The 23,513-nt window shown below is 36.5% G+C and overlaps 2 protein-coding genes across 2 annotated transcripts; both read right to left on the bottom strand.

Moving 5' to 3' along the window:
- Positions 1–2,114: 2,114 nt before the first annotated feature.
- On the bottom strand, positions 2,115–2,999 carry LOC115985646. The gene is made up of 2 exons (XM_031108566.1): positions 2,566–2,999; positions 2,115–2,316 (listed from the first exon to the last, which is right to left on the bottom strand). Exons 1-2 carry the CDS (start codon positions 2,997–2,999, stop codon positions 2,115–2,117), a joined length of 636 nt encoding a protein of 211 aa, XP_030964426.1.
- A 1,895-nt stretch (positions 3,000–4,894) lies between these two features.
- On the bottom strand, positions 4,895–6,004 carry LOC115985645. Its single transcript, XM_031108565.1, has one exon. The coding sequence runs from the start codon at positions 6,002–6,004 to the stop codon at positions 4,895–4,897; it is 1,110 nt and encodes a 369-aa protein (XP_030964425.1).
- Positions 6,005–23,513: the final 17,509 nt, after the last annotated feature.

The raw sequence follows: 23,513 nt of genomic DNA, 5'->3' as shown, positions 1-23,513 counted from the left end.
GAAAGAACAAGGATAATTGCCCGCTGTTTTTGGGTTTTAATTGATTTTATGATTTCGCACTTACCTGCTTATATGATTGTACTTTGTTGGCACCTGACATGTTTGTGGTGTCTTGAGTTCGTCCGTATCTCGCCCTTAGCAAAACTTTTAACTGTGACCCTTTCTCTCCTTTCATCACTGATTTGATACTTAGTTTGCAACTCACCATCCTACAGAGAGGTTTCAGTACAGCCTGAGTTTTATTTTGATTTGTTGCAAGGTTCTTGTCCCTTTTTTCTCTTTTTTTTATTTTATTTTATTTTTAATTTTTTTAATTTTTTTACGTGGATTCGTCGGTACTTGTGCCCACCAAAAGATTCTGCCTGCGTTAGTAACTTACATTCGTCAAGGTAGAATTTTGTTACTTAGCCCTTTTAAGGGATTTCGTCATGCCTGTGGCTTCTCTAGTAACTTACATCCGTCAAGGCGGAATCTTGTTACTTGCCCTATACCCATTTAAGGGGTTTTGTTAGGTTTATGGATTCGTCAGTAACTTACATCCGTCAAGGCGGAATCTTGTTACTTGGCCTATATCCGTTTAAGGGGTTTTGTTATGACTGTGGCTTCGTTAGTAACTTACATCCGTCAAGGCGGAATCTTGTTATTTAGCCATTTTGTGGCCTTCAACCGTTATAGGTATCGTCAGTAACTTATATTCGTCAATGCGGAATCTTGTTACTTGGTCATTGCATGCTGTACGATTGACTAGACCTGCTACACAAAGACATTAGATGAATAACTCTTTTATTAATTTCAAGAATGAGTATATTTGTTTGTTACATCTATTGGTGGTACTTCTTTAAATGCTCAATGTTCCATGATCGAGGGAGTCTTTGTTCGTCCATGGTTTCCAGGTGGTAATTGCCTTGTCTTGAGTAGTGAATGACTCGATAAGGCCCTTCCCATGTGGGACCCAGCTTTCCTTGGTTAGGGTCTTTAGTTGCTGTGGTGGTCTTACGCTGGACGAGGTTTCCTATATCCAGTCATCTGAGTTTAACCCTCTTATTGTAGTATTTGGTCATCTTCAGCTGGTACTTCATCATCTTGCTGGAGGCTTTGTCTCTTACTTTGTCCAGACAGTCTAGGTTGAGTCGCAGTTCATCGTCATTGCACTCTTCGTTGAACGTCCCTCGTCTGATGCTTGTTACTCCTACTTCGACCGGGATTACTGCTTCAGTGCCATAGGTAAGCATGAAGGGGGTTTCTCCTATTGGGGTTCTTGTCGTGGTTCTGTAAGCCCACAGGACATTAGGAAATTCTTCTGGCTAGGCACCCTTCACATTGCCCAGCTTGGTTTTGATAATCTTGAGCAGCGTCCGATTTGTTACTTCCGTCTGTCCGTTTGCCTGGGGATGCCTCGGGGACGAGAACTGATTCTTGATTCCAAGGTTTGAACAGAAGTCTTTGAAACCTTGGCTGTTGAACTGCCTCCCATTATCTGATATAATAGTCAAGGGAAGCATGAAGGGGGTTTCTCCTGTTGGGGTTCTTGTCGTGGTTCTATAAGCCCACAGGACATTAGGTAATTCTTCTGGCTAGGCACCCTTCACATTGCCCAACTTGGTTTTGGTAATCTTGAGCAGCGTCCGATTTGTTACTTCCGTCTGTCCGTTTGCCTGGGGATGCCTCGGGGACGAGAACTGATTCTTGATTCCAAGGTTTGAACAGAAGTCTTTGAAACCTTGGCTGTTGAACTGCTTCCCATTATCTGATATAATAGTCAAGGGAAGCATGAAGGGGGTTTCTCCTGTTGGGGTTCTTGTCGTGGTTCTGTAAGCCCACAGGACATTAGGTAATTTTTCTGGCTAGGCACCCTTCACATTGCCCAGCTTGGTTTTGATAATCTTGAGCAGCGTCCGATTTGTTACTTCCGTCTGTCCGTTTGCCTGGGGATGCCTCGGGGACGAGAACTGATTCTTGATTCCAAGGTTTGAACAGAAGTCTTTGAAACCTTGGCTGTTGAACTGCCTCCCATTATCTGATATAATAGTCAAGGGAAGCATGAAGGGGGTTTCTCCTGTTGGGGTTCTTGTCGTGGTTCTGTAAGCCCACAGGACATTAGGTAATTTTTCTGGCTAGGCACCCTTCACATTGCCCAGCTTGGTTTTGATAATCTTGAGCAGCGTCTGATTTGTTACTTCCGTTTGTCCGTTTGCCTGGGGATGCCTCGGGGACGAGAACTGATTCTTGATTCCAAGGTTTGAACAGAAGTCTTTGAAACCTTGGCTGTTGAACTGCCTCCCATTATCTGATATAATAGTCAAGGGAATCCCAAACCTGCAAATTATATTCTTCCACACAAAGCTTCGAATTCTTGCCTCGGTGATTGTTGCTAGAGCCTTTACTTTAACCCATTTTGTGAAGTAGTCAATAGCAACTAGTAGGAATTTTACCTGACCTTTACCTTGGGGTAGTGGGTCGACGATGTCGATCCCCCATTATGCAAATGGCCATGGGGAGGCTATCGTTGTCAGTCTCTCTATTGGAAGTTGTTGTACATTCCCGTATCGCTGGCACTTGTCGCACCTCTTGACGATTTCAACAACGTCCACCTGCATAGTCGGCCAAAAATAACCTGTTCGTATTACCTTGTTTACCAGGGATCTGGGGTCGGCGTGGTCGCCACAAACTCCTCCATGGATTTCTTCCAGTATGTATCTAGCTTCTTCTACGTTGACACACTTCAAGTAAGGCATGGAGAAGCCTCTCTTGTATAAGGCGTCATTAAGGATCGTGAACCTGGCCGCCCTCTTCTTGATCCTTTTAGCTTCTTCTGTGTTTTGAGGGAGGTGCTCGTCCTGGAGGAAAGACATTATGGGTGTCATCCAGCTGTTTGCGCTCTGGATGGTAAATGTTGGGACCTCTTCAATGTTGGGGTGTTTCTGGACTTCCATCACCAAATCCATGCTAATCTCCCCTTTCTCTAACGACGCTAGCTTCGAGACTTCGTCTGCCCCCATATTCTGACTTCTTGGGATCTGCACGAACTCCACTGTATCGAACTCCTGAGTTAGATGTTTCGTTAGCCTGAGGTATTTCTACATCCTCTCTTCCTTTGCTTTGTACTCCCCTCTGATTTGCCCGATCACTAGCTTTGAATCATTTTGTATTAACAGGTTCTTAGCTCCAAGTGCCTTTCCAAGCCTCAATCCCGTCAGTATCCCCTCGTATTCAGCTTCGTTGTTGGTAGTCAGAAATTTCAGTTGAACCCCATACTTGAGCATCTCTCTGTCGGGGGTGGTTATGACAACCCCTACTCACCCCCTCCTTTGGGCTGACGAACCATCAGTTTGTATCGTCCATCTTTCAACTTCGTCGGTAAGGCTGTCTTCGTCCGGAAGGGTGAACTCTGCGATGAAGTCTGCCAGAGCTTGCGCCTTGATTGCTGTTCTGGGATGGTACTCGATGTCAAATTGACTAAGTTCAATCGCCCATTGGACCATTCTTCCGACTGCCTCAGGTTTGTTCATCGATTTCTTGATCGGTTGGTCCGTCATTACGAGGATGGGGTTTGCTTGAAAGTATTACCTTAGCTTGCGCGAGGCTACTATTAGCGCAAACACGATCTTTTCAATCCGTGGATACCTGGGCTTAGCCCTTTGGAAGGCTTGGCTGACGTAGTAAATTGGGAGCTGCTTCATGCCTTCTTCTCTAATCAAGGTTGCACTTACTGCTGAAGCTTACACTACCAAGTATAAGTATAGGTCTTCCCCTTCTTTGGACTGGCTTAAGAGGGGTGGACTACTTAGGTAACGCTTTAGTTCCTGGAACGCTGCTTCACATTTGTTGGTTCAGGCAAAAGCCTGCTTCAAGGTCTTGAAAATGGGTAGGCACTTGTCTGTAGCTCTGGAGACGAACTTGTTTAAAGCTGCTATAGTTCCTATGAGTTTCTGAACTTCCTTGACGGTCCTGGGTGACGCCATGTTGATTATGGCTCGCACTTTCTCTGGGCTTGCTTCTATTCCTCTTTGGGACACCATGAATCCCAAGAATTTCCCTGAAGCTACCCTAAAAACACACTTACTTGGATTCAACCTCATCTAGTATTTTTTGAGGGTGGTAAACGTCTCCTTCAGGTCGTCCAGATGTGTGAGCTCTTCTCTACTCTTGACGAGCATATCGTCCACGTATACTTCCATGTTTCTTCCAATTTGTTGGCCGAACATTTTGTTCACTAGCCTCTGATATGTAGCTCCGGCATTTTTTAATCCAAAAGGCATTACCTTGTAACAATAGAGTTCTTGACTAGTGATGAAGGTAGTCTTCTCCTGGTCTTCCTTAGCCATCCTTATCTGGTTATATCCCGAGAAAGCGTCCATGAACCTCAGTAATTGTGCCCGGCTGTAGAGTCCACAAGCTGGTCTATTCTCGGTAGATAGAAGCTGTCCTTTAGGCACGCCTTGTTCAGGTCTGTGAAGTCTACACACATCCTCCATTTTCCACTTGCTTTCTTCACTAGGACGATGTTTGCGAGCCATTCAGGATAGTACACTTCCCGGATGAACCCTGCCACCAATAGTTTGGTAACTTCATCTGTAACTGCCTGATCTCGTTCTGGGGCGAAGACTCTTCACCTTTGCTGGATGGGTTTCCGCTCCGGATCCACATTCAACTTATGTTGGATGACTTCTGGAGCTATGCCCGGCATGTCCTCGTGGCTCCATGCGAAGACATCTATATTCTCTTTAAGGAATTGAATAAGTCTTGTTCTCATCTCAGGGCTTAGCGTCGTCCCTATCTTTGTCGTCTTGGTCACTTCTCCTTTAGCCAGTTCCACTGTTTCCAGGGCTTCCATTTTGTCTTCGTCCTTCTCTTTGATCGTCCATGTGTGGTTCTCTTTTGCAGCCAGGACGGCTTAATAACACTCTCTGACCAGGACTTGATCTCCTTTTACTTCACTGACACTGTTATCTGTTGGGAATTTCACCTTCAAACAGTAGGTGGACGTGGCCGCTTTCCATTTGTTGAGTGTGGGCCTGCCAATGATGACATTGTAGGATGAGGGGTAGTCCATCACTAGGAAGTCTAATTGACGGGTCAACTGCACCGGGTAGGCCCCCACCGTCACTGTTAACGTCACTATGCCCTTGGGGTATACCCTATCTCCGCTGAAGCTGACAAGGGGAGAGTCAAATGGGCGCAGTCTCTTTGGATCTAGCCTCAGCTGCTGGAAGGCAAGGAGGTAGATGATGTTTGTGGAGCTACTGTTGTCCACGAGGATCCTCTTGGTATTAAATCCCTCTATATTCAGCATTATGACCGAAGGATCATTGTGGAGCTGCTTCACTCCCCTAGCGTCTCCTTCATTGAAGGACATGTCCCGGTCTGTCCGTCGTTGCTTAGACGGAGGTATGGTGTGGACACTATTTACTTGCCTCTGGTATGCTTTCTTGAGGGATTTAAATGATCCTCCTGAGAATGGTCCTCCTGTAATCGTCTTTATCTCCCCGATCACATCCTGCGGAGGTTGGGACGGGTGGTCGTCATCCCGGGAAGAGGACCCATGTTGGTTCTTATTACCGTCCCTGAACTTACTATATTCTCCCTTCTTCACATATTTCTGTAGTTTCCCTTTCCGTATCAACTCCTCTATCTGCTCCTTTAGGTCTCTACAATCTTCCGTGTTGTGGCCGTGATCTTTGTGGAATCGGCAGTACTTGTTCTTGTCACAGACATTGGGGGATGAGTGCAATGGTCTTTGCCATTTGAGATAATGCTCGTCCTTGACCTGCGTTAAAATTTTGTCAACAGACATAACCAAAGGAGTAAATCTTACAGTCCAAGGACCTTTATCATCTTTCCTCCTATTCCCGTCATTGTTCCGACAATCTGGGCGCTCTCTCTTTTGACCCCTACGATCGTCTTCTTTCTTTGCCTTGTCTCCTGGCTTCTCTACATCCTTTATGGCTGCTAAAGCATCTTTAACATTCATGTATTTCTGTGCCTTCAGGAGCATTTCTGCCATCGTCTTTGGTGGATTCTTTGCGAGGGAGGCCACGAGATCTCTGGATCTCAGTCCCACTTTGAAGGTCATCAGCTGCACCTTGTCATCAGTTTTGTCCACCTCCAGAGTCTCCCGAGTGTAGCATTTTACGTACGACCTCAGAGTTTCCTTCTCTCCTTGTCTAATGGTGAGTAAGTGGTCTGCCGGCCTCTTTGGACGTTACCCTCCTATGAAATGACGCAAGAAGGCATTGCTCAATTGCTCGAAGTTGTCTACGGATGAAGTTGGCAACTTTGTGAACCATCTTGCAGCTCCTTTGAGAGTGGTGGGAAAGGAACAACACAGTATCTCGTCAGGTGGTTGTTGAAGACCTAGAGTCATCTTGAAGGTATTAAGGTGATCTTGAGTGTCTCTGAGTCCGTCGAACGTCTCAAGTTGAGGTAAGCGAAACTTCGACGGTACAGGGCATTCAAGTACCGCCGTGGTGAAAGGCGAATTCGTGGCCCTTACCATTCTGTCTACGCTTCGATCTGTCTTCTCCTTAATGGCGTTCCTCAGTTCGTCCATCTCCTTCCTCATTTCTCGAAGGAGATCTGAATTTTGCTCGTCCGGAGTAGTTGGCCCTTGATGGGTACTCCTCCTGTGGCTATCCCTTTCTCCCTCCAGGTTATCTTTGGACTGGTTCTCTTCCTGTTGAGCCTGTTGGACCTGCTGGAATCGTAGCTTCATTTCCTAGTTTTGCTTGGTGAGTTCTTCAATGGTGGCCGCAAGAGCTTGAACTTGTTGGGCCAAGGCTGTAGGATTGGGTACCATCTGAATGTAGAGGGTTGATGGAAACTATGTTCTCAAATATGAATCTGAAAATGTTGTCCCCACAGACAGCACCAAATTGATGAAGCGTGAATTCGTCAGTCGAGATGGGCAGATGGAACCTCTGGTCAACGCGAATGTATCCTCTAAGATGGTTATCGGTGTGGTGCCTGCCACAACGCCTCTGGTGTCAAAGTTAGAATAGAAAAGCACTTTGTGAAATGAAATGGATAAGCAAGACAATAGTAGGTGTTTTTTTAGAGTGTGTATATGTACCTTCTATTGAAAATGTGGGGGCTTTATATATGTGGTTTTGGTTGCTAGCCATTGTGATGTTAATGCCTTTCTTAGTAACGCCTCCCGCCCAATAATGGGGCTTTTAATAGGCTCCCAACGGTCTGTTTGGCTGGTTTCGTAACTGTCCAAGTCACTGGCTGGCTATATTGAATGATTTTCCTGTCCTCGTCAGTGATGACTGGTTTCTTCGTCATTCAGGATGACCTCGTCATGAGTGTTGACTTCGTCTAGGGGACGTAATCTCGTCACTCCGATACCAATATCCTGCAAAAAATATAAGCAACATTACCGTAAGTACATTTTGATATCACACTACATATTCCTTGATTCCTTGACTCATCTATTAATAAATAGTCTCATCCCTCTCTAAAAAAATAAAAATAAAAAATAGTCTCATTGTTTCCTAGAAGCAAAATACTATGCCAAATTGTGCACGTACATGTTGTTCGATGGTCAAGAAAATTGTCTAATGTTTTTTTTTTTTTTTTTTTTTTTCTCTAAAACAAAATTGATTACCAACAAACTATTCCCTTGATTATTAGAATCTAAATAAGTATTGTAAAATTAAAAACCTAGGAGGAAGCACAAAAACAAGCGCAACCAAGAAAACAACAAATCGATGGTCAAAATTATTATGAACAGAACAAAAACACGAAATTTACAGTAGGTGGTTTTATTTTAATTAACAAATTTTTGGGATTTATAAGTAAACAATGAAGATTAAACTGTTGTCTTTGGAAAATAATAGAACAAAATTTAAAATTATGGATACCTTCTGAGATTCTCTATGGAGGACACAGTGGTTGAGCGCCGTCCCTTGGTTTCGCTTGATAGAGTTTGTGTTTTTACTTTTTTTTTTTTGGTTCATGAGCACTTGTAGATTTGGTCTATATATAAACGAATGTTTTGGAGGTTCAACGTCACTTGGACTCGGAAATCAATATATATACTAGTTGCTAACCCGTGCGATGCATGAAATAGTTAGCAAATGTTAAATAAATAAACATATATTTACTTTTTTCAATGCTACAATTAGTTAAAACCGAATGATAATCAAATCAATACTTGATAAAAGGAGGTAAAGAGATAATTATAAATTGTGAGGGATTTCACAATTCGCTCCAATACCAATGGGCTTGGTCTGCGATCGAATGCTATAAAAGATTTGTGCCCCCTCATCCTTCACCAATTGGTCGTTGGATGGATCGGTAAGACACACGGTTCGACAAGTGGTATCAGAGCCCGGTCATAGGTTCGAGTTGTTGGAGTCGCATTGTGAGGGAGGGATTGTGAGGGATTTCACAAATCGCTCCAATACCAATGGGCTTGGTCTGCGATTGAATGCTATAAAAGATTTGTGCCCCCTCAGCCTTCACCAATTGGTCGTTGGATGGATCGGTAAGGCACACGGTCCGACACAAATAAAGACAAAGTTAGTTATTCAAAAATAAATTATAAATAATAGCAAAAAGAAATACAATCAAATTAAAGAATCAAAATAATACAAAAACAAATTGGACAAAGAGAGAGAGAGGACCTGTTAAACGAAATCAGATATCTATGGGCTAAAACTTTATTTAGGAATGCATAATCCAATCTATTCCAAACTTATTGTGACTAAAATTTCAACTAAAAATTTTGTCAAATATGAAACACAAACAACCCAATTTCAAGTGCAAAGCTTGGTCCAAAAATTGGCTGAGTACATACAATTCAAAAGAAATCAGTACTTATATTAATTAATCTAAAATTAGGGTATCATTAAATAACGTCAAGAATTATTTATTGGGAATGCAAAAAGAAAGCAACATATGTCCAAGGATCACGTGCAATGCACACAAGACCCTTAGACATTATGTGCAAGTTTGGATGTTGCCGAAAACTGAAAGTTTTTAGCATTCATCGTTTTTAGTGGGTCCTGTGCACTGTTCACGAGACCTACAATACTTTTTTTCAGCAAAAACAACTTTAAAACTGGATCCCACGGCACTATTCACACATTTAAAAATTATTTTGCTACAGTGTTTTCAGTTTTCAGCAATAAGTGGTATCCAAACAGACCCTATGTAGCAATTGTAGAATACAAGTACGCAACAAAATCTTTTCCTTATTTATTTATTTATGATTCTCCCAAATTTAGTAATTTATTTTTTAGTAAGATGCAAACCTATATTATGAAATTAGAGATAGAGATTTTAATAATGCAAAAGTTGCAATATAGTCTATTTTTTTTCTTATAAAGATGCAAATATGCAATACAGTTATACAATAGCATGCACTTAGAAGGGGGAAGAGAAAGAAATAGAGCCACCAAAATTACTTAAGCAAACTTTCCCTGGAGAGAGACTTGTCTAAATAAACCAAAAAAGGGGAAAAAAAAATTTACCCTAAGATTCTCACCTACAATAGATTGAAGACTCATTTATAAAAAACAATAAAGAAATGCCAAAGTTGTTGACTGTGTGTGGGGTTATATTTTTAGGAGAGGTTTCACCATTTAAAATTTTGAATTTGATCTAAGAAAAGATGGATGTAGAAGCAGAAAAGCAAAACCATGCTTAATGGAAAACAACAAGTCTCAACAACAATACATTTATTGATTATATTGACAACAACCACACCCTTAGCTAGAATTCTATTTGCGGTGGGACTAAATAATTGGCATCATCATCATTCCTTGCAACCCAAACTTAAAAAATAAGAGTTAGAGAAAATCGTAGAGAGAGAATTTCATGAGAAGTAAATCAATCAAATAGGAGAGAGAATGATAGAGGGGAACTATTTCTTCTAATCGGCTCTATGGCTGAATAAGTCCCTGGAGAAGAAAGGTTGAGGCTGTTCTTATAGGGGAAGGGAATGGTTGGAATTTAGTTTCTGATTGTAATTCATGATAGTAGCGTGAGAGTAGTAGTCTTTTGCAGCTGAACAATTTTGGATTCTAATAGAGTTTTGTATATAAAATTAGAATTTTTGTTTTTTTATTTAAATAATGTTGATGTGTAAAAATGTGGGAAAAAAAGTCAAAGCTAAGTCAAAGGTTTTGGTTATATATATATATATATATATATATAGAGACAGCATCTTAATTTATTGAATGATTTCATTCTGTCCATATATATTTATCTATCATCTCATTGTGACACTATTTAAAGCCTAATAGTCCAACCACCCAATTGTGACATCTTAGAATATCCATATAACATAAAGATTAGGTAATTATTGAATTTTGTTGGAAAAATCCCTGTCATAATTCTACTATACATGCATAGGCTAGCAAGTAAAGTCGAATGTAAACTTCAATAAATTTGATTCTTATCCATACATAATCACTACGATAATGAGAAAGCTCTTTATATAAATATTCAATACCAAAATATAGCCAATACAAATGTGAGGAACTATACAATTTCGCAATGTAATACCTTTTCCAAAAATAAACCTTTAAACCGTAAATAAAAAAGGACAATGCATTCCAAATCATATGAATCCCAAAAGGCCAACTATTACACAACCAATTGCAACGATAAAAGCAGACTAATTTGCCCCTAAAAATAATTAAACACTACAAAAAAAGGGGTCTATAGCCACGTTTCAAAAACGCGGCTATAGGTTAGAGCCGCGTTTCCTATAGCCGCATTTACAAACATGGCCTAAACAGCGCAGCAATAGGCCTATAGCCGCGTTTTTAACCGCGGCTATAGGATTCGGTCCTATAGCTGCGTTTTTGAAAAACGTGGCTCTAGCCCAACTTTTAAAAACGCGGCTATAGGTTGTTCCAATTTACCTAAAAAAGGTCTATTGCTGCGTTTTAAACGCAGCTCAAAATTGGCCTGTAGCTGCGTTTTTCAGAATCGTAGCTATAGGCCCTGTTTGAGCTACATTTCTAACCGTCGCCATATGTCAGACCTATAGTTGCATTTGTACAAAAAATGCGGCTATAGATTCTTTTTCAGCTACATTGGAACAACCTATAAAACGCGGCTATAGGGTTTTTTTTTTTTCACAACTACCTGCTATATACAAGTTCCCAACATTACAACTCCCTACTATCACAACTTCCTGTTACATCCCAACAACAAGTATTGATTTCTAGAAAATCAATTCATGTTTGCTCTTTAGTTGATTTGTATCTCTGGATTGTGAATCTTGATCTTATTTGGATTAAGTATGACTGACTAGTGCCTCTATCCCAGTTGTTCAACCATGGGAAATCCATCTAGTCCCTATTTCTTGTCAAATAGTGATGACCCTGGTATGTCCTTTGTTGTTCAACACCTCACTGAGGAGAATTATAACACTTGGAGTAGAGCAGTTCCTATCTCCTTGGATGCCAAAACCAAGTTAAGCTTCATTGATGGTACCATACCAAAGCCATGGTCTGTTAATAATCCTTATTATACAGCTTGGTGCAATTGTAATAGCACAGTTTGGCTTGGTTGTTCAACTCTATCTCTAAGGATTTGCAACCTAGTGTAGTGTACTTCAAGACAGCAAGGAAGGTTTGGGTTGACTTGCAATATAGGTACTCACAGGGTAATGGCCCCAGAATTTTTGAGTTAAGAAAGGAAGTGAGTTCTTTGACTCAAAAAATTTGACTATTAATGCTTACTACACTAAGTTCAAGGGACTCTGGGATGAATTTGTCAATTACAGAACTTGTACTTGTGGTCATCAAGTAGAGGATTGTACCATGTCTTTCTTGATGGGGTTGAATGATACTTATGTAGCAGTCCAAGGACAAATTTTGCTTATGGATCCCATTCCTCTATTGAGCAAGTTGTTCTTTCTTTTACTTTAAGATGAGAAGCAGAGAAATGTTGGTGTTGCAAAGAAAATGCAGATTGACACAACACTAGCTTTAGCAGCATTAGCAGCAAAGAATGCTAAGAATCTTACTAAGCCTAAATCTGGAAGGCCTTAATGCACTCACTGTGGTGCCATGAGTCATTTGATTGATAAATGCTATAAATTGCATGGATACTCTCTTGGTTATAAGTACAAAAACAACAAAGGTCAAGTTGCTACTTCTTCAACATCCTTTGCTAGCAATGTTGTTGCTACTGAGGATAATGCATGTGAAGCTGTCAATCTCACTCGGGCAGAATATCAGCAATTGCTTGGTTTGCTAAACTCTTAATGCCATTTTGGTACTCGAGCACCACTAGAGGTAGCTATAGATACTCACAAGTTGCCAATATCATCACTCAGCCTTCAGTTGATCTTCAGGGACATGAGCTATTAGGTATATGGTCTTTCCCATCTCTTGAATATTCAATTTTTCTTCAGTTGTCAACATTTCTCATATCCTGTCCACTGATTGGATTCTTGACAGTGAGGCTACTGACCATATGGTCAATTCTTTAAAATTTTTCACTTCAATTACTTCCATAGTCCAAATCTCTGTTAGATTGCCTAATGGAGATATGATTAGAGTTACACACATAGGGACTATGCAATTATCTCCCATTTTAACTCTAGAAAATGTGCTTTGTATTCCTACTTTCTCTTTTAATTTGGTTTCTATTAGAAAATTGACCCAAAATCCTTATTGTTGTTGTATTTTCCTTTCACAATATTGTTTCATTTAGGACTTACAGCTCTAGAGGATGACTAGGTTGGGTAGAAAACAAGGAGGACTTTACACATTGCAAAGCAACTTACCAGATAGCTTACCAACACCTGTTTCTGATGCTCTTTTCAAGTTTTCTTCCTTTTCTATTGTGACAACTATCAAATCTTGTAATATCAATGCTATCGACAAAACTAGCTTGTGGCATTGTAGGTTAGGCCATCCCTCTGTACCAAACATCATTTCTTGTAATAATAAAGGATTTGATTGTTCTATTTGTCCACTTCCTAAGCAAAAGAGACTATCTTTTCCTACATCTGTTTCTACTTCATCTTCATGTTTTGATTTAATATTTGGGGACCCTATTCTGCACCTTCTCTAAATGGGTCTAAATATTTTCTCACCTTAGTGAATGATTACAGTAGGTGTACCTGGGTTTTTTTGATGAAGCATATGTTTGAAGCTTCTTCTTTAATTCAATCATTTTATAATATGATACTCACTTAGTTTAAGCTTCCCATCAAGGTCATTAGATCTGATAATGGTCTAGAATTTTCCTTGGTTTCCTTTTATGCTTCTAAAGGGATTATACACCAACTGTCTTGTGTGGAAACTCCCCAGCAAAATTTTGTTGTTGAATGAAAACACCAACATCTTCTTACTATAGCTAGAGCATTAAGGTTTCAAGCTAATTTGCCCTTAAAGTTCTGGGGTGATTGTGTTCTTACAACTACTTATTTGGTTAACAGATTGCCTAGTCCACTCTTGAATAATGTCACTCCTTATGAGGAGTTGCTAGGACATTCTCCTTCCTATGGTCATTTCAAGGCATTTGGTTGCTTATGTTATGCTTCTACCTTGTCTAGAGATAGGACCAAGTTTGATCCTAGGGCTAAGCCATGTATGTTCCTTGGTTATCCTTTTGGTACTATGGGATATAAACTTTATGATTTGGCTACTAAAAACTTGTTTTCTCTCTAGAGATGATGTATTCAAAGAGTCAATTTTTCCCTTCAAACATTGGATTTCACATTCTAAGTCCTTTTCTATTCCTACCTCACATTCTATATTTCCATCTTAACTAGTTACACCAGATTCTAGTGCTTCTTTCCCTAATGCAAAATTCACTCTTTCATTAACCATAACTTAGCTATTCCTCTTGATGAGTCCTGACCTTGTTCATCCTAATTCTGAATCTTCTGTTGCCTTTGATCCACCTGGTGATCCTACTCAATGTCTACCTGTTGTTCAGCCTATTAGACAGTCCTTTAGAGTTCGCAAACCACCAAGCTATCTTCAAAATTATCACTGCAACTTAGCCTCTGCACATGTTTCTGCCTTAGTTTCTCTCTCTCAGTCAAATGATTCCACTACTTCCGGTGATTTAGGTATTCTTTATCCCCTTGCCTCCACTCTATCATATGCCAAACTTTCTTCTTCTTATAAATCCTTTGTTCTTGCCTTAATCATTGCCAAAGAACCTGATTCTTATGCTCAAGCTCTGCATGATCCTAAATGGCTTGATGCCATGAAAGCTGAGATTGATGCTCTTTAGGCTAACAATACTTGGGTTATGTGCAAGCTTCCTTCTGGTAAGGTACTTATAGGGTGTAAATGGGTGTACAAAATCAAGTTAAAGGCTAATGGTTCTGTTGAAAGGTATAAGGCTAGATAGATGGCAAAGGGTTTCACTCAAACTGAGGGTATAGATTTCTATGAGACCTTCTCTCCTGTGGTGAAATTTGTGACAATTAGGACTCTTTTGGCTCTTGTTACTGTTTATGGTTGGCATCTAACTCAGTTGGATGTCAACAATGCCTTTTTACATGGAGACTTGCATAAAGAGGTTTATATGCTTCCACCACCTGGATTTGGCAGCAAGGGGGAGGTTTGTAGACTTACAAAATCTCTTTATGGGCCTAAGTAGGCTAGTAGGTTTGCAAAGTTGTCCTCTACAATTGTGGATCAAGGTTTCATTCAGTCCAAGTCAGATAACTCTATCTTCACTAGAGTTAAGAGAGGTTTCATTATCATCATTCTTGTATATGTTGATGATATACTCATTGCAAGCAATGATGTGGATGCTGTGAATGTGTTTAAATAGTTTCTAGATAGCAAGTTCAAACTCAAGGATTGAAAATCATAGAGAGAGAGAGAGAGAGAGAGAGAGAGAGAGAGAGAGAGAGAGAGAGAGAGAGAGAGAGAGAGAGAGAGAGAGATTGTGAATGATGATTTCATATATGCATAAATATCTAGCCCTGTTCTTTATAAAGTGATAACAGAGGAGCAGGAAAAAAAATAACAGCATAACAAACCGTCTAACCAATGCAAAAATGACAAGTGGCAAAACTATTTAACTAACTACTCTATGCTATTTACTATTGCATAAATGACATGCAGTTCTATGCACTACTAAACTACAAGTAGCTTAAACAGAGAATAAAGCTTGAACTTCTTTCTTCTCTCTTCTAATAATCCTTACCTATAGTATTTTACCTACGTGGCCCCAGGAAAAGCAGAGAAAGAGTGACCACATATATAAGGGACACCAATGTAAGTTGTAACAAAGCCTTAGTTCCAAATTACACATGTATTTTGCTTGTCTATTCTATTTTATTCAAAAGTACTTTTTGTTACTTTTTTTTTTCTGCTTTTAGTAAAATTATTTTGGTCTACCTTGTCATTTTTTTATTTATAGAAATTACACTTTATCATCCAACACTATACTCGCATTTACATTTATCACGTTGAACTTTCAGAATGCATGATTACCACCCTAAATTAGAACTTGTGTTTCACTTTGTACTCTATTGCCAATTGAATTATTAACTTGGATGGAAAAACTTGTCACAAACAATTCATGTGACTTCTGCATATGTAGTATTATTGATTTGCCTATCTTCAATCCTTTAAAATAAAGGTTATGTGACACCATAAGAGTTAAATTTGTTAATGATTTTGTTTTAAGGGATTGAAGAGGGGTAATTTGGTCTATTCATGTGATTTTGCGAATGTAGAGGTCACGTGAGTTTCATGTGACATGCTTTTCTGTTTAAGGTAACAGTCCAATTGACTGTAGGATGTAAAGAAACACCGGTTATAATTTAAAGTGGTAATCATGCGTTCTAAAAGTTTAGGATGATAAAATTAGGATTTAGATCCCTTAGAGATATACCAGGGTACTTTACAATGTAGAGTTCTTTAAATCCTCACCATTCCTTTAAATTAAATGGTCAAGAGGTTGCTATATCATCAATCCAATTATATCACCTTAAATCAATCTTTCAAAACTCAAAAAATTCATTCATGTCTATCCTAAATGCTTTCAACTTCTAGACTTTACCTTTTATTATTAATAAATATAAAAGTCTGGACTTATCTTTGTTACTTTTTCTTTCTTCAGAAAGCTCGTCAACTCAAATACAATAATCATTAATAATTTAGCATTTTTCTTCCTATTTCAATCTTTTAAAACCAATTAACAATCCAATCATTTTTCATCAAGATTCTCTTTTAAAAACCAAATAAAAATCCAACCATATTTCATCAGATGTTTTTTCAAGGATAGCTTGCATCTGGAGTTGTCGGATTGAGATCTTGAGCATTGGTTCTGAAACTAGTAGAAAATGTTTGACTCCCCAACTGAACCGATCGAATTTCTCAAGCAATTTTCTTATTTACTGTTTCATCTTTGGGAGGATTAACCATCCAACTGTTGAATATAGTCTCTAGTATTAGGATTTGCTCTGGCATGAGAGTCCACCTTAACTTCTACTGGTTCATTTCTTATTTAATCAATGGAGGCAATGATGGTTTTTGCCTTTTTGGGTTGGCGATTATTATGGGAGAAGAAAAGCAACATAGAAAAGTTAAATCAGAAGTTCAAAGTCTATATCATGCTATATTATCATTTCCATTTATTTATGCCACATAAATTAGATAGTAATTAAGAAAGTTTCCTTATAAAGAATTAAGAAATTAAAAAATCATTGAAAACTAAAAATTACATAAATTAAAATATTAACTAAAAATGTAATTTCCTTCTTTCCAGTATTTTCTGGGCATCCAAATAAAAAATCAACCATCTCAATCTACAAACATATCAACCACCTTACAAACCTCATTAAATTCCTCAGAACAACACTAAGCTCAACCCTAGAATCCTCCAAGTGATGCCTTTATTTCTCTAACAAAAGTAAATCATTAAATAATCTGTGTTCTATCATCTATGTGAAATGTGAAATGAACAAACCTTCGGGGAGGAAGAAGTCATGATGCAGGAAATACAGGACACGTGGGTAACTAGATATAATTGCCCCATGCCTCTCAAGATCTTGTTACTCTTAATTTAATTTTTTAATTCACTTTATTTTGATATTTTGATAATTAGTTTTGATGAATTTGGAATGTCCAATATAATTTTGGTATATAACATGAAATTTAATTGTTTTATCAAAAAAATAATCTACTATTGTATTTGATTGTATTAGAGCATATGCATGGTTTATAATTGTTGTAAAGTGTAAGAGTATGTTTGGTATATTGTAATGATTATTACATGGGAATAGGAATAAGTATTAAAAGGAATATATTAAGTTGGAATGTAATAAGTATTACTATTTATTAGTTTGGTAACCTTTTAGGAATAGAATTCTGAATATGCATCCACAATTTAATAGAGTATAAAAAGAAGGTGTAATTAAATCATTTTTAAGTCAAATTTCCTAAAATACAGTTATTTTAGGGTGTTTAAAATAGAGCTAATAATTAACAACAAGGAAAATTTATTTTCTTTCCTTTTGAAGATGTGGCAACTAATGGCTTTTTAGGAATTTTTTTTTAAAGTTATTAAATAAGGTGAAGGAATAGATATTCCGTACTTTTGATAAGGAATAGTTATTCCTCATTTTGAAGAATAGCTATTCATAAGGAATAACTATTCATTGTAATAAAAACATAACCAAACAACCGAATAGTTACGCCATAAGAATATCTATTACATTACAGTGTCTATTACAGTCTACCAAACATGCACTAATTCATTTTATTGCAATTCAAAAGTATTTATTTTATATAAATTGATTTTTAAATTATGGTATATATAGAATACTCTAGTGACAAGAGTTTTGCTGTTCCATGAACCACGCATTATTACTCTCTTCTTTCCCATGGGAAAAGAAAGGGAAGGGTGGACTAGAGCTAAAAGGCCAAAGAAGAAACAAGAAAGAAAAGAAAAAAAAAAATCAAGACACACTTTGATTACAAATTCGACCATAAATAGATACATATAATGATATAATTCATTTCACAAGAAAAGTAAACATGCAAAAACTCGAATAATTATAAGGGAACAGCCAATTTCGAACATGTTGATTTGTGTGATTATATAGACCCACCACTTCTTGTTTACTATTCACAAATTTTGGCATGGCCATGGGTAGGGTATTCCCATACCTGACCTAATTAATTTATCCATGGATACCCGATTACCTTACCCAATTAGTACTCATATCCAATTGTTACCCGGTTTGTTTACCCATGGATATCCATACCCTACCTAAACCTGATTTCTATAAAATCACCAAATATGCTCAAAAACCACTAAAAAGACCAAAATATTCTCAAAATCTCTAAAATGAGCAAAATACCCATGAAACCTTTAAAATGACCAAAATACCCTTGATATCTCTAAAATCATCAATTATGTTCAAAAACCTCTAAAATGACCAAAATATTCCAAAATCTCTAAAATGAGCAAAATACCCATGAAACCTCTAAAATGATCAAAATATCCCCGAAATCAGCAAATATGCTTAAAACCCACTTAAAATTACCAAAATAGACCCTAAACTTAAAAAATGACTAAAATACCCCCAAAACCCAAAAATTACCAAAATACCCCCTAAACCTTAAAAATGACCAAAATACCCTCGAAGCCTAAAATTTGACTGAAATACCCCTCGAAACATAAAATTACCAAAATACCCCCTAAACTTAAAAAATGACCAAAATACCTTCAAAACCTAAAAAATGATTGAAATACCCCCGAAAATTAAAAAATGACCAAAATACTCCCTAAACCTAAAAAATTATCGAAATACCCCCAAAACTTAAGAATTATTGAAACACCACCGAAACCTAGAAAATGACCAAAATACCCCTGAAACCTATAAAATGACAAAAATGCCCCGAAAACCTATATGATGATAACAATACACCCTAAACCTAAAAATGTCTGAAATACCCTCAAATCCCTAAATCTTTAAAATGCCCAAAAACTCTTGTAGACACTCGATGTTACACCCATAATTTAATGTTGAAAAATGACCACAATGACCATTTCAAATACCCAAAAATTATAATTGCATTGAATGCATTAAATCATTCATTGCATATCATAAAAATGATCTTGAGATTCTAATGGTCCCATGGTATGTCCGATTCCCAAATTGGACCGTTGGATTGAAAGATATCACGAGATCAAGTTTTCACGGTCTGCATGCATTGTATGGGTGTGAAGCCGATTATGTGTTATTAATTGAAATTAATTTTGATTGGTTAATGATTAAAATTAATTAAATGAATTTTTGTGATTGGTTAGGTATTTTTCTTAAAGTTAGATTTGTTGCATGGGATTAAAACAAATAAGCTGATAATATTTAAAGACTGTAGATAATTAGGCTTTTGGGATAATTAAATTCAAAATAATTATTTTAAAAAACCTAATTATCACTTTGAGATGAGGTTTATAATGAAAATAACTCTAAAATTCGTACCAATACTGTTTTAGACTTGGAAAACACTTCAAAAACGTGCTATTCAAGTAGCATATTTCAGATTCACGTTCCAAGGCACTTTTGGCATAGTAGAACTCAAAATTTGGACTAGGCTATTTCTGGCAGAGTTGAAGAGAATCGAATTTCCCTTAGCCATTAAAGTTTTAGCAATACAAATTTTGAGTAAAAAGATATGATCGAAATTCTAAAACTTGTTCTGATTTGAAAAATTAGCTTACTCTTATCCAAATCTCTCTTTTTTCTTTTTTCTTTTTTTTTTTAGGATTTTCCGCATACGTTTTTTGCTTATTTTTAGAGCTGATTGGACTTAATTTTTAGGCAAACCTAGCTTATTTTTTAAGCAATTAACACCTCTATAAATGGGGGAGGCCTCCTAATATTCAGGGCCCTTCTTTTTCTGACTTCTTTGCTCACCTAATGTTAAAAACGTTTGGCAAGCCTTGGCTTTAAGAATTTCTTTTCTGTAAGTGAATGTATTTTAGATTTCAAAGAGGTTGAACTTCTTTGATTTCTAAAATATTCTTTCATTGAAGGGTACATTCATGCAAGTATGTCTTTAATCTCACCCTCGTGTTTATTCTTTTTTTCCCTATCTGATATAAATGTTCTGTTCATTGCATATTTTCATGGATGTATGTTTGATTTTACTCATTGTCAATACAATCTTGTTCATATTTTTTTTTTCCTACCATGTTCACATGCTTAACTCGTTTTTTAATAGTTAATTAACATGTCTAAGTTTAAGATTTGATTCTTCTTTAAATTTTGAGATTTGCAACAAACTATTAAACCATTTTTTTAAAAGAAAAAAGAACAGCAACAAAAAATCAAATCTATTTTTTCATTAAATACAGATTTGAAATTTTTTTACATAAAAAAAACTGGTCTATATTTTCATTAAATACAGATCTAAAAATTTTCAACATACAAAACTGATTTGTATTTCCATTAAATACAAATTTGAAATTTTTTTGCATAAAAAACCTTATTTGTATTTTCATTAAATACAGATCTGAAATTTTTTCTACACATAAAATTGATCTGTATTTTCATTGAATATAGATCTGAAATTTTTCTGCATAAAAAAAGTGATCTGTAATTTCATTAAATACAGATCTAAAATTTTTCTGCATATAATGACAGATCTGTATTTTCTTTAAATATAGATCTGAAAATTTTATGGATTGTAGACACTTGATTTTGCACCCGTAATTTAATCTTGGAAGATGGCTCGAATGATCATTCATATACCCAAAATTTAGAGTTGCATTACATGCATTAATTCATTCATTGCATATCATAAAAATGATCTTGAGATTCTAATAGTCGCGAGGTATGTCTGATTTCCAAATCGGACCATCAAATTGAAACATATCACAAGATCAAGTTTTCACGGTCTGCATGCATTGTATGGGGTGAAGCTGATCACGTGTGATTAATTGAAATTAATTTTGATTGGTTAAAATGATTAAAATTAATTAAATGAATTTTTGTGATTGGTTAAGTATTTTCCTTAAAGTGAGATATGTTGCATGTGATTAAAACAAATAAACTGATAATATTTAAAGGTCGTAGATAATTAGGCATTTGGGATAATTATATTCAAAATAATTATTTTCAAAGTCCCAATTATCACTTTGGAATGGGGTTTATCATGAAAATAACTCTTAAATTCGTCCAAATACAGTTTTAGAGTTGGAAAACACTTCCAAAACGTGCTAATCAAGTAGCAGATTTCAGATTCACGTTCCAAGGCACTTTTGGCATAGTAGAACTCAAAATTCAGACTAGGATATTTCTAGAAAAGTTGTAGAGAATCTAATTTCCCTTCATCTATAAAAATTTCCCTTTAGCTATAAAAAGTTGTAGAGAATCTATTTTCTAGTAAAAATATATGATCAAAATACTGAAGCTTGTTCTAATCTGAAAAGTTAGCTTACGCTTATCCAAATCTCATTTTTTTTTAGGATTTTTCCCATACGTTTTTTTGCTTATTTTTTAAGCTGATTGGACTTAATTTTTAAGAAACCCGAGCTTATTTTCTAAGCAACTAACACCTCTATAAATAGGGGAGGCCTCCCAACATTCAAGGACCCTTTTTTTGGCCTCTTTTCTGACCCTTTTTCTGGCCTCTTTTCTGACCCCTTTGCTAGCTCTTCTTTTCTAACTTCTCTTCTCCCCTTACGTTGAAGACATTCTAGAGGATTTTGCTTTAAGAACTTTTTTTTGTAAGTAAAGTATTTTAGACCTCAAAGAAGTGAAAACTTCTTTGATTTCTAAAATATTCTTCTATTGAAGAGCACGCTCATGCAAGAGGTATCTAGTTTCATTCCTCTATCTATTCTTTTCTTTTCCATTAATTAATATGTTGTGATTGTTCATTGCATGAATGTGGTTAATATGTTTGATTTTATTATGCTTTTTTTTTCTTAATTCATGTTTGCCATGCTTAGATACTTATTTGGAATTCTCTTTGACAAGTTCTTTAGTTGATTGTCTATTTTAATTTTTTTTTCTTTGATTTCAAAATCTGCTAATGATCATCAAAACCTTTTTTTTTTAAAAAAAAATTAAAACTGGTTTGTATTTCATTAAATTCAGATCTGTATTTTTTCTGATCACAAAACTGGTTTGTGTTTTCATTAAATACAGTGACGTATTTTTTTCTAGTCATAAAACTGGTTTGTATTTCCATTAAATACTTATCTGTATTTTTTCTGGTCACAAAATGGATTTGTATTTTCATTAAATACAGATCTGAAATTTTTCTAGTAAAAGTTTTCTTTTTTATAAAATTGCATATTTTGAAATTTCAAAGAAGGAATTAAGAGTTAGGTTAAAGTCTTTCTTTTTAATATGTGATGCATGAATAATAAGTTTGTCTCATGAATACGAATCCTCTTTTAAAAATCCTAATTTTTTTTTTTTTAACTTTTAAAAATAGATTTGATTTTTACAAATCAAATCTCATTTTCTTTAATTTTTCAAAACATATCTGATTTTTCTTAAGAATTTTTTTTTTACCCTTTTCAAATGATAGGGCAAAAATGTATTGACCCCTTTGTAAATTAATTAATTAAGTCAATTTAACATGCAAAGTATGGAGGCACAAACAAATTGCCAATTATACTAAGTGCAGCAAAAAATAAATTTGACATAGGTGATTTGTTTATGAATGGGGAAAACTACCGAGGCAAATCTCCACCGGGTGATTTTAATGTCACCACTTCCAAGAATCCACTATTATCAATCACAAGCGGGCAAGTATAAGGAATCTTACCAATTCCTTTGGTCTATCCCGAAATACCAACCTACAGTTGAACCCTTACTGAAATACCCAATTGGACTTATATTGTAGTGGCAATCCTTCCATTCAATGCACGAATCCTAGTACATGACTGACCAATGATGCACAGATCCCAGTTCGTAACTAACTCCACCAACTTGAAGAAGATGTTGGCTGCAAAGTTCTTCACTTCATCAACAATGAAGATCAGGAAGCTCCTTTGTCACAAAACCCTTGGTGTAAAGACGCAATAACTTCTTCAGAGAGAATGATGAACTATGTCACCATCTGCATGAATTATTTTTGCATCATCTCATGACGGCCTTTAAAATAATCCTTATATATGCCTAGGGTTGTGAGAAAAGAAACCCTACACAAATACATAGGAATATGCGTGTATCAGATCTGAAAAATCTGATTTCGTAATTCTCGACAGATATAGCTTGTGTCGAGTTTCTATCGAGCTTCAACATTAAATCTCGATAGAAAGGATTCTGTCGAGACTTCATCGAGCTTTAATGAACAACTTTTCTTCACTTGTTTCTTACTCAGATCTTCATGGCTTTAATACTTGACTTGAACAACATGTTTCTTAAAGTACTAAACCCATCTTAGATCTACCTAATTACAAGTAAAGTGTATTTTGTCAAAGGATTAGCCAATTACATCAAATATGTCCTTAACAACAAAAACAGATTTGATTTTTACAAATCAGATCTCTCTCTTTTTTTCTTTTATTATTATTTTTTTTTAATTTTTCAAAATAGATCA

This window comes from Quercus lobata, chromosome 4 (assembly GCF_001633185.2).
Source record: "Quercus lobata isolate SW786 chromosome 4, ValleyOak3.0 Primary Assembly, whole genome shotgun sequence".
NCBI lineage: Eukaryota > Viridiplantae > Streptophyta > Magnoliopsida > Fagales > Fagaceae > Quercus > Quercus lobata.
This window is presented reverse-complemented; position numbering and strand designations above follow the sequence as displayed.

What these genes read in the sequence shown, in the direction of transcription:
- LOC115985646 (XM_031108566.1), bottom strand. Translation starts at nt 2,999, where the DNA reads ATGGGGGCAGACGAAGTCTCGAAGCTAGCGTCGTTAGAGAAAGGGGAG. An exon ending in GTTGTTGAAATCGTCAAGAG is followed by an intron (nt 2,317 to 2,565) that starts GTGCGACAAGTG and finishes TATAATTTGCAG; the next exon opens with GTTTGGGATTCCCTTGACTA.
- LOC115985645 (XM_031108565.1), bottom strand. Translation starts at nt 6,004, where the DNA reads ATGGCAGAAATGCTCCTGAAGGCACAGAAATACATGAATGTTAAAGAT.